Consider the following 11,200-nt stretch of genomic DNA (forward strand, 5'->3'; position numbering starts at 1 on the left):
CTTTCAAAAAGAAAATGCCTCAACATGGTTTGCTTTTATCTAGAAAAAAATGTAAATGCATCTCATTAGCTTCTTTATGTTATATCCGACTGGATAACCACATGATTTGTGTCGGTTGTGGAGTGATACAAATTTTCGACAAGTTGTGAATGTGACATTCTTCACACCATAAAGAATGGTGTAAGAATGATGCACTGTTAAGAGGAGTTGAAAAATGACTTGGGAATTTATAGTTTGATCCTCTCTCACATTTGGACTGGCTTCAAAGTTCAGAACCATTACATAGAAACAAAGAATGCTTACCATGTTGATTTATATTCTATGAAACATTTTCAGTGGTTCATATTGTAGCTCAAATATAAATGCCAAATATCAACTTTCCAAACCAAAGCTGTAATGTTATCAAGAAAGCACTCATTCCACCTATATTTTGTGAATTCTCTCCCAAATCGAGATGGTCATGCTTTGTGTCACTCTAAGGATCATCCTTGAAAAGCCTTATTAAAATTATCTAGATAAACAAATGCCTAGAAAAAAAAAATGAAAACGAAGAACTTAATCAAACTATGCTAATATTTTCCCGGTCCTCTAGGTTTTTCTTGTCACCTTCTTCTTCAATCTGGATGTTCTTGTACCAGCGAGCACAGAGTAAATACAGCACAAAGTCAAGAGCAGCTAGTATTGCAAGGAGGAAGAAAAACCTATCCATGTGCCCCACGTTCAAGTCATTGGGAATCCATCCTGGGTTCTCACCTCTTTCAGTGACTGCCATGACCATGTACACCAGCATGCTACTCACATAGTTTCCAAGGGAAATTGATGCCATGCAAAGTGAGCTCCCAAAGCTTTTTATGCCATCTGGGGCTTGCCCGTTGAAAAACTCCAACTGACCCACATACATGAAGACTTCTGAAGCACCAACTAGAACATACTGTGGGATTTGCCAGAGTATACTCAAAGAACTAGCCTTTTCCCCAGGTATAACTTGCTTGAGCCTTGCAAACTCTGTCACACCAGCTGCAACCATAGACAGCATTCCTATAATTAGACCAACTCCCATTCTTTGAAGTTCAGTTATTCCCCTAGGAAAGCCACAGAGTTTTGCAACCAGAGGAATTAAGATATAGCGGTAAAGTCCAGTGCATAAAAGGACACTGCAGATATCAAACACTGACATGGTGGCTGCTGGCAAGTGAAATTTTCCAACCTTGTTGTTCATCACATCCCCTTGCTCCACAAAAAGAGAAGCCATTTGTGTAAACACAACCGAATAAATTATAGTACATAGCCAAACTGGTAGCATTCTCATTACACACTTGGCTTCTTCAACTTGAGTTATAGTACAAAGCCGCCAGTGATTCTTCAGATCATTTCTATCTTTCTCCGTTATCGTTGCTGCCTTGTCCATGAATCTGCTCAGCATCAACGAACATGAGTCAAGGATGTAAGTTTCAATTCCACACAACCAAGTTCTGAAATGAATACAATAAAAATAGTCGATTGTTTTACTCGATCACATATTTCTGCTGTTACCTGAAATCGTTGCTGTGCATAATCTTTCTACTGCCTTTTATGGCAGATTCTGGACCATCAACCTCATAAAGTTGCTCTTCATTGCCTGCTTGAACCTTACACTTTTTAAAAGCAGACACAAACACCTGAACTACCCTTATCACCGGATTCCCGTATGCCTTCACATATCTATATTTTTTAAATCCTGCCAAGTATAAAAGAAAAGCAATAATAGCTGAACCCAATGATACCAAGAAACCTAGTGTCCACATCCCTGAATCCTCAAAGTATACTAATACAGTGTTGGAGAACAAACATCCAACGTTGAGGGCAAAGTAAAAATAACCGAAGTAAGCATCTCTATTTTGCTTTTGGTTTTTCATCTTCTCATCGAATTGATCTGCGCCAAAGGTTGCCAAGGTGGGCTGGTGCCCTCCATATCCAAATGCCACAAGATATATGGATAAGTAGAATACGCCAACACCCACTGGTGATGGTTCCCTGCATTTTGTTATTTCACTGCCACAACCAGCTGGTTTGATTAAAAATCGCCAAGAAGTCAGGGACAACATCCCCAATCCCTGTTCATGTTCAACACGCATATTCAGAATTTTATAGTATTATTCATTTGTTGGTAATGGCAAAAAAGTGTTATAATAGTAAGATGGAAGATGAATTCAATACAATGCAGTACCACAATGAAAATGATCTGAAAGATTGAGCAGGTTAAATATCGGCCCCAGTAAGAATCACTGAGAAAAGCTCCAATGAGGGAGAATATGTAAACGGTTCCGGTCCACTTGCTCACATTGTTAGCAGCATCAGCAACGTCTTGGCGAAGGACTCGAGTCAGAAACAAAACCAAGTTTACTCCAACTCCAAAGAAAGCAAGTGTGGCCAATGCTTGATTCGCTGCATTCAGTACAATGTCAAATCAAAACATCTTGTGTTGCCATTCATTTCTGATTTTTCAAAAGTACAAAGTGGAATATTACGAATTAACTAATCATTTTTCAGTACCTAGCAAGATAAATGCAGGTTTCCACCCTCCTTTAGACTCCCTACCATTTGTGGGTGACTGCTCTCTGTTGCCACCATTTTCTCCTGCCACATGCTTTTTTTTAAAAGAAAGAAGTCACATTATACATAAATAAAACAACAAATTTAGCTTACAACTCTTTTTCCATTCAACAAAAGAATTCTGATTGGTATGTGTATTATTTCACAATTTCAGTTGTGAAAATCAAATATTCATACAGAGAACCCATTCACCTTTTTTTTATTATTATTATTAAACCGAAACTAAACCTGATCGACCATGAATAACTGACCACGGTTGCGTCAATATTGCAGGGGGAGTTGGCAGTGTGTGAATCGGCGATTTCCGGTTCCGTCTGCGCCATGATAAACTCTGTTTAAAACAAGTTAGCACCATTATTGGCATGGACAATGACGGAGGTAGAGAAAACATAATGATTCAAGCTAGAAGAAGATGGAAACAGGTAACAAAATCCTTAAGTTCTACATATACGAGACACTGCCACAAATTTCTCGCTCAACTTACTGAGCTGATCAATCAGAATAGTACTTATCAACAAAATAACATAATGATAATAATAAGAAAAACGTATCATGGATGATAATTTCTGCTACAGTAGTGTAACCTTTTGCGGAACTTGGTGACAGAAAGAACGAACTGTTCAGGAATAGTGTCAAATTCCGGTGAAGGGGAAGAGCAGTAAGTAGAAGCTACAAAGTCAAATGTTCCCGGAAAGTCTGCCAGGTTCAAACTTTTTGTCATTTATGGTTCAGAATCAAGGATGTCACTACTTCTTGCTCTATATCTAAACTCTCATGCATAGATTAATACAATCTTTTTTTTCCTTTAAATCTCACAATCAAATGCTCCCTAACAGTGATTATCAATACTGCAATGCAGTGACCAAGAGGTGGAATGAGCACTGCACTACCTTGTTCTTTGTAATGCTATCTACATATATATATATATATATATATATATATATATATATATATATATATATGTGTGTGTGTGTGTGTGTCTAAGGAATGAAAGAGTGTGATGAAGGTTTAAGATGTAAAAAATGGTGAATTTGTTGTTGTAACTAAATCACTATAATGTAGGAAAAATTTGATGTTTATCTCTTTGACTAATGACAAGTGATAACAGTTTAAACTTACGAACCGGTCTTGTAATTGCTGTGAAGTTTGTTAAGATTTGATTTCATTTGATTTCGGATTATGCTTTGCTCACAGCCAAACTTTCACCCTTCTTCTCGTGTTTCGTTTTCATTAAATAGATTTCATAAAATTAAAATACACAATAATTATTAATGTATTTATTTTTAAATCAGGTTGGTTTTCTGTTTTCTTTATCCAGATAGTCTTTTTCTCACATTGAAATAATCAACTACGTACTGGTTACTTTTAAGATTTTAAATTCAAATTTATATCTTTCATGTAATTTGATGATTCTTTTTTGTTATCAAAAAGTACTTTACTAACTTTTGCCAATATCCCAAATTCGCACTCAGTGAAATAAGTTTTTAATTTAAGTGTTAAACCCTGATATTAGCAGAGTAGTTGTGTATAAAGAAATGTTTATATCTTAATTTAGGTTTTAAATAATAAAAGATGAAGAAATAGAAGAAATAAAACCATAACACATAAAATAAGTTATATTTGTTGTTGTAACTGAAAACTTAGTGCTATTCTTTTTATAGACTTTTTCTCCACTTCTTTTTTATAGTAAACACACCCATTCATTCATTGACTACATCCACTTCCTGGCAACTTCTCCCTTCAAACCCACATTATTCTAACATGTTGTCTAATATCTACAATCTACAATAAATGTTTATTTTATCTAGCTTAACTTTGTAATAAATGAACTCTTTTTAGTGAATTAAATAAAAACATAATAAATACTTTAGATACATCTTATATAATTTATATTGTAGTATCCTAAAATATGTTGAAAGGAATAAACACAGAAATGTTCAATAATAAGACAATGTCTTAGTTTCAATAAATTATAACACGACAACATCTCAATAACAAGAGTGATTATGTTTTTCACTTAAGAACCGGTCTTGTAATTGTTGTGGTTGAGTTGAAAATGATTTTTCCAGAAAAAAAATTAAGTAGGTTTCATTTCTAAGGAATTTTTGAAAGGTGTTCGGAATTAAAGTTAGTTTGTTGTTGAGAATGAAGTTTATCTCCAGAGTTTAAAGTGATGATTACTGTAATATTTATATTCCACATTTGCAGAAGCTTTTGTCCATGGTTGCCACCTTCCCTACCACCCGTCGCAGTGCAATGAATGAATCGTCGTCGCATAATTCTAATTTCTGCCACGATCAATAATTCTACAGTCCAGGTATGTATCTATGTCTATGATTCTACTCGATTTTCATGTAAATTGCAGAAATAGTTCTATAATATATTTATCCTTGTAATATCTAACTTGATCACACAAATAAATGTAAAGGGTCGGTAACAGAGATCTTGTGGTACGGATCTGGTATGACAATTATCTGTGCCGGCTAAGGTTACAGTTTCAAGTACATTACCCATTCATTCAAGTTAGCTACTATTGTGCCTGTGAAAATAAATCACCATAATTTCGACAAAGACATGATGGAAGAAAAGAGTTATTATTATATCTCTAAAATGCTGAAACAGAGAAAATATTAAAGAACTGGGATTAACATAAGTACATAACACATTAAGATTGATGGCAACCATGTAAAGGTAATTGATCTTCTCACACCTATCACCAAATAATATCCTGTAAGCCAGGGGATAAGCAGATAAGGACAAGGCTGCAATCTTATTTTACGACAGAATAAGGTCCGCCACCATATTCATGAAATTAACTCACTTTTATCGAATAAAAGTGAAACTCTAGAAAACGATGATATGATATTCCGTCCAGGCAAGGCATGGGAAGAATAGACACATGAATACACACATAAATAATATAACATAATATGAAAAGACATAATTTGTTTATATGAACTGTACTCAAAATGCTTCATGATACATCATGTATTCAGACCAATAAGCTGTCTCATAAGCACACCTTAACCTTAGGATTGACTTCCCTGCTCAAGAAGGCTGTGTGTGTTGGGGTTCTTTCCCCAAGCTCTCTCCCTCCATATTACTTCCACTTCATCAAATGTCAATCCTTTGGTCTCGGGAACATACAAAACCACAAATACAAAAGCAGCCACAGTTATTCCACATATGATCAGGAAGGTAGGGCCAATCCCTATACCGTCCGCAATTGAAAGAAATGTCTCTGAGACAATCAAATTTGAAACCCAACACACAGTAGCTGACATGCCACCACAGATGCCTCGATATTCTTCCGGATATATCTCTGAACTCAGAGTCCACGGCACAGGCCCCATTCCTGGCGAGAAAAAGCCGATATACAAGGCTAAGCCTACAACTGCAAGCCATCCATACAACCCATTCGAAGATGTTGATTGCTTATAAAATGCAAAGGCCAAGACTAGCAATGATACAGCCACTCCTGCCAGGCTACAAAGAGCTAATTTTTTTCGCCCTGCATAGTCGATAAGGTAAATGCCAAGAACAGTTCCGGCGGCGTTCATGCCTGCAACTATCAGGGATAGGAGAAGAGCCAGTTGATTGGCCTGGAACCCAGCCATTTGGACAATTGTAGGGCTGTAATACATGACTGTGTTTATACCTGTGAACTGCTGAAAAGCCTGCACAACCATTGGATGCCATAAGAACACATTTTACACGTATATAAACTAATGTTATTTATACTCAATTTCAAACAAAAAACCCAATTCCAAAATGCACTTAGTCACCACTAAAAACAAAGTACAAGGCGAGATGGGGGGTTTCTTTTATTAATCGTAAAACCAGAAAATCAAGCCAAATCAAGACCACACAGTAATTGGAAACAAAAAAACAAGCACCAGTGTGAAAACCTAATTCAAAGTTGAAATAAGAAAATATTAAACTGAAACTTAATTTAATTATGTTTATTTTCTAAAGTTAAATTACGGAAAGTAGTGAAAAGAGTCAGCATGATAGAGATCAATGAGTGCATTATTATCTTAACCATGAAATGAAAGTAGTTTTCGTCAATACAAATTCAACTCTTCAAAAGCTTCAAACCTTATGATTCTGAACTATAGAGCTAAACATTTCAAATTCAGTACTAAATTTTCAATCAAATGTAGAACACAAAGTACTTTGATGCTAACTGAAGTTTCACATGGATCGTTGCATATGCAATCTCTACATTAATGTGAGCAAGACATGCTCATATAACTTGAAAGTTTTGAGCAAGACACTCCAATTCTAAATTATTTGTAAATATGTTTAGCAAAGCAGAATTGTTCTAGCTGGCAGAAAAGAGCATTTGTGTCCTTTAGGAAGTTTGCATGAAAAGTCTCTTTGTAAACATTTTATTACCAGAAGTCCGCCACCAACAAGGAATGCTGCTCTGATTTCTTTTGATTTAAAAACATCCCAGAATTTGATATTGCTCCTCCTTTGACGCTCTTGCTCTGACTGAGCAGTTAGGAAATCGACTTCGTCTTCTAACCGAGCAACATCATAGATCTTAGAAAGCACGTCAACGGCTTCATTTTTTCTATTCTGTACATGGAAGATAGAATTGTACGCTGGCATTATAAACTAGTAGCTTTTGAAGGTAAGGTGACATGTTAGGTATAATTCTAGACAAGAGCAATCAATCACACAAAAATTTACCTTAATAAATAGCCATCTTGGGGATTCAGGAAGGAAGAGCATGAGAACAAACTGAATAACAGCTGGCACACCTGACACACCAAGCATCCATCGCCATGTCCCAGGAACCTGCTCATAATGCGATAAGGCGGTTAGTGAAATAATACCCAAAAGCAAGGATGTGGATAGATCGAAGGACGTTTTCAGAACACTTTTGGGACAACAAGCGAAGATGAAGAACTATATCTTTCAATATTAATAGTAGCAGCAGAAGAAGAAGATATAGTAGCAACAGCAGAGAAAAGAATACTGACCCCTGTAAAAGCAAGGTTTACTAGATAGGAAAGAAATTGTCCACCGGTAATCATGAGCACATTTGTGCTTACTAACGATCCCCTTATTTCGGACGGTGATGCCTCTGCAATATATACCGGAGCAGTGACAGAAGCTGTACCAACACCCAAACCAACAAGAAGACGTCCCACTATGAGAACGTAAGGATCTGGGGCAGCAGCCATGAGAATTGCTCCTAAGGCAAAAATAACATCAGCAAAGAGGGTGGCCTTCTTCCGTCCATAAGCATCATTAACCCAACCACCCGCTGCTGCTCCAACAATTGCTCCAGCAATCGCCATGCTAACAATTGTTTCCTGGGATGATCCAACACAAAGGTTGACAGAAGCTCGGTTGAGATGAAATCCGTATAGAAAAGAGATTGAAGTTGAGAAGAGAAGTTACCTGGAGAAAATAACTGTCTCTAACTTCCTGAAAATCATCTTTAATGTACAAAAGTGCTCCCGATATAACACCTGGAAGAAAAAGAGTGAAGATGAGATGAAAAGGAAGAAGAAATGGGGGAAATGCGGCGGAGAGAAGAGGAAGTGAAGGAAACCAGTGTCGTAGCCGAAGAGAAGGCCACCGATGCCGGCGACGGCAGCGAGGCCGAGAATGTAAGGATTTTTGAAGAAGGACATTTTCCGCTCTGGATACAAATCCAAATATCCAGAGCTCCCAGGCGTCGACTGCATGGTTATCGTCATCTCAGCTTCAACTCTGCTGCGTTTCTTCAACTTCTTCTTCTTCTTCTTCTTTCTTCTTCTTCTTCTTCTTCTTCTTCCGCTTCCGCGATTCACTCCTTCATCCAATTCTTCATCACCCGCCAACTCACACTGCTCCAGCTGGCGATATTTTATTACTCTAATTTTCCAACAGACAAAAAAGAAAACCCTAGTAATTGTTTTGTTGATAATTGAATGAGATTATTGGCATGCGTTAGTGATCAAAGTATTATTGGGACAGGTGTACGGTTGGGATGAATGGGATGAATGGAAGCAAAGAAAGAGAACATGCGTGTGTAAAACCGTCCCACCACGTCGTTCGCAAACATGGTCCCATCCAAACTCTTCGTCCTTACCCATATTATTATTATTTTCACCTTTTTTTTTTCTTTACACTTATAATAAATATATTCACTTCATTTCTTATAAGAACTTTGAAAATTATGAATCCCCTATGGGAAATGAAACTGTGGTTAAAAATAGGCCACGTGTGTGTTCTGTTGCGTATTTGTTTTTATTTGATTTCAGGTGTTTCTTGTGTTTTGCTCACGGGCATGCCATCAGTCGCTCCTCCTACCACCCTTTACTCTTATTCCCGTGCTTCATTTTTGCAAAATAAATTCATAAAATAAAAATACACAATAAATAACTTTGCTTATTGTTATTTATAATAGTATAATAATGTATTTATTTTTAAATCAAACTGCTTTTCTCTTTTTCTGTTGATCCATAACTGTTTTCTGTCACATTAAAATAAGCAACTACTGATTACATTTAAGATTATAAAACGAAGTTTTAATTTAAGTGAAATATTAGCACAGTAGTTGTGTATAAAAAAATGTTTATGTCTTATTTTAGGTTTTAAATAGTAAAAGATAAAGAAGTAAAAAGAAAAAAAAATAAAACCATAAAAAGTGAACCAAAATAATTAGATATAAAATAAAATTAAGGAGATAAAGTCCAAAAATAAAAGTTGTCGAATGTTCCAGAATAGTTGCTATAAGATGAAAAGTAGAACAGGTGCTGACTGGTATATACAATTAAATTTGAATTCTACAAAAGTACAAACAACATTAAAACTTATCTTAATTAATTTTGATTATTTAATTTATCCCGATCTTAACTCTAAAGTAATTAAACTTAAATTAATTAATTATAATCTCAATTACTTCACAGTGTAGATCAGGAATTCAAAACATACTTGATTAGTATATATATATATATATATATATATATATATATATATATATATATATATATATATAATAACATAATTGAAAATAAAATTTTAATAAATCTGAATAAAGTGAGTATATGAATTTTGATAATACTATTTTCAATTCTGAAAAAACTGAAATTAATTAAGAAATGTTTTAACAAATGAAGACGAACTCTTAAAGAAATGTTTTCTAAATGTGGTAACATTTCACATGCTAAAAAGGATGTCATACATATTTTCAGATAGAATTCTAGTATATTTAAATAAAAATATATTAATAAATTATCATAATTTATAACTCTTACAACGAATCATTACGTGATTGATTCGGTTAGTATTTATAATTATTATTATAGATTATGAATTAATTTTGAATCAATCACACATATTATATTAAATTTTTGTAAAAAAGAATGTTGTGAAATGTATTATTATCTTTAAAAATATCGTACAAAATTTGATTTCAGATATAATTTTATTTATTTTGTCTCACACTTTCACAAACTACCAAAAGTTTATATTATTTTAAATAATCATTATTGTTATCAAACACTTTATTATTATTACGATATAATAATATAGATAACATTTAATTTTACAGGTACATCTTACAATACATTTGTTTTTCTGTGAAGTATTTAGCTTTTTTAATCTCAAGTATTTAGTTATCTAAACGAGTGATTATCCTTATCCAATCTATGGAAGGAAGAAAAGTATGAGATAATGTCATTCATAAATTTAATATAAAAAATTTGAGAGGGACAGTTAATGTAGTCCATTGCAACAAAAAAAGAAAGAGAGTTAAAGAAGCAATCTAATTCATGAACAGACACAGGTTCATTCGCTTTCAAGTGTGAGTATTATTATTTTTCATTATTGTTCCTTATTTTGTTACTGTATATTTACGATAGTGTTAGTTTGGAAAAATTGAAGTTTCTTTGAATATATAAGAAACAATATATTTATCAAAAGACCAAAATCATAGGTGCACATAAATACAGTGACAGTAACGTCTGTATAAATAATAGGTTTTAAACGTAACAAATTCATTGATCTTCATAATTATCTCTGCCTGAGACGTGTGGTAAAGAGAAAAATAAGGAACCATGGGCCAAACCTCCACAGTGATAAATTTATGTTATTATTCATTTAATGCAAAAATCATGCATGAACTGCAACATTTTATGTCACAAGGCCAATAAATAATTTGATGCATCCCCCTTTTCTCCCTATATCCAAGCTTTTTCTTTGCATTTTAAGTAATTGAATGGATAATGATACTTTAACAATATTTTTTGATAACATTTAACACAATTTACATGTCATTCTATGATTGGTTCATATTGTGTTTATGATTATTATTATTGACTATAGAGTAATTTTGGACCAATCACAAAATAATACGTAGATAATGTTAAAATGTTATCAATTTTTTTTCTCAAAATATCATTATCCTAACCGGAAATATCTTCATTCATTGAAGTCGATAAATAATTATGGTTGCGAAAAAACACTTAAAAGATTTTGAAATTCGATTGGATTTTTATCAAATTTTAAATTTGATGAAAAATATAATTGAATGAAATTCGTTAAAAATTTAATTAAATTTTGAAATCTATTAAAACTTTTATTAAATTTCAAAAATTAATATTTT

At 33.9% G+C, this 11,200-nt stretch overlaps 2 protein-coding genes across 2 annotated transcripts; both read right to left on the reverse strand.

Annotated features, from left to right (window-relative positions):
* Positions 1 to 17: 17 nt before the first annotated feature.
* Positions 18 to 3,466, reverse strand: LOC124839040 (protein NRT1/ PTR FAMILY 7.1-like). The gene is made up of 6 exons (XM_047314784.2): positions 3,177 to 3,466; positions 2,844 to 2,923; positions 2,533 to 2,626; positions 2,207 to 2,424; positions 1,534 to 2,093; positions 18 to 1,412 (listed from the first exon to the last, which is right to left on the reverse strand). The coding sequence occupies exons 2-6, from the start codon at positions 2,913 to 2,915 to the stop codon at positions 560 to 562; spliced, it is 1,797 nt and encodes a 598-aa protein (XP_047170740.2). The 5' UTR covers positions 2,916 to 2,923; positions 3,177 to 3,466; the 3' UTR covers positions 18 to 559.
* A 2,030-nt stretch (positions 3,467 to 5,496) lies between these two features.
* On the reverse strand, positions 5,497 to 8,492 carry LOC124839031 (inositol transporter 1-like). The gene is made up of 6 exons (XM_047314775.2): positions 8,162 to 8,492; positions 8,008 to 8,078; positions 7,584 to 7,919; positions 7,291 to 7,398; positions 6,991 to 7,176; positions 5,497 to 6,269 (listed from the first exon to the last, which is right to left on the reverse strand). Exons 1-6 carry the CDS (start codon positions 8,307 to 8,309, stop codon positions 5,622 to 5,624), a joined length of 1,497 nt encoding a protein of 498 aa, XP_047170731.1. The 5' UTR covers positions 8,310 to 8,492; the 3' UTR covers positions 5,497 to 5,621.
* Between the last annotated feature and the right edge of the window lie 2,708 nt (positions 8,493 to 11,200).

The sequence above is a fragment of the Vigna umbellata genome, chromosome 4 (genome assembly GCF_029865625.1).
Source record: "Vigna umbellata cultivar VRB3 chromosome 4, Vumbellata_1.0, whole genome shotgun sequence".
Taxonomy (NCBI): Eukaryota; Viridiplantae; Streptophyta; class Magnoliopsida; order Fabales; family Fabaceae; genus Vigna; species Vigna umbellata.

What these genes read in the sequence shown, in the direction of transcription:
- LOC124839031 (XM_047314775.2), bottom strand. Translation starts at nt 8,309, where the DNA reads ATGACGATAACCATGCAGTCGACGCCTGGGAGCTCTGGATATTTGGAT. An exon ending in TCTCTTCGGCTACGACACTG is followed by an intron (nt 8,079 to 8,161) that starts GTTTCCTTCACT and finishes TTTTTCTTCCAG; the next exon opens with GTGTTATATCGGGAGCACTT. An exon ending in GAGACAGTTATTTTCTCCAG is followed by an intron (nt 7,920 to 8,007) that starts GTAACTTCTCTT and finishes GGATCATCCCAG; the next exon opens with GAAACAATTGTTAGCATGGC.
- LOC124839040 (XM_047314784.2), bottom strand. Translation starts at nt 2,915, where the DNA reads ATGGCGCAGACGGAACCGGAAATCGCCGATTCACACACTGCCAACTCC. An exon ending in ACCTGCATTTATCTTGCTAG is followed by an intron (nt 2,425 to 2,532) that starts GTACTGAAAAAT and finishes TACTGAATGCAG; the next exon opens with CGAATCAAGCATTGGCCACA. An exon ending in TTCAGATCATTTTCATTGTG is followed by an intron (nt 2,094 to 2,206) that starts GTACTGCATTGT and finishes GAACATGAACAG; the next exon opens with GGATTGGGGATGTTGTCCCT.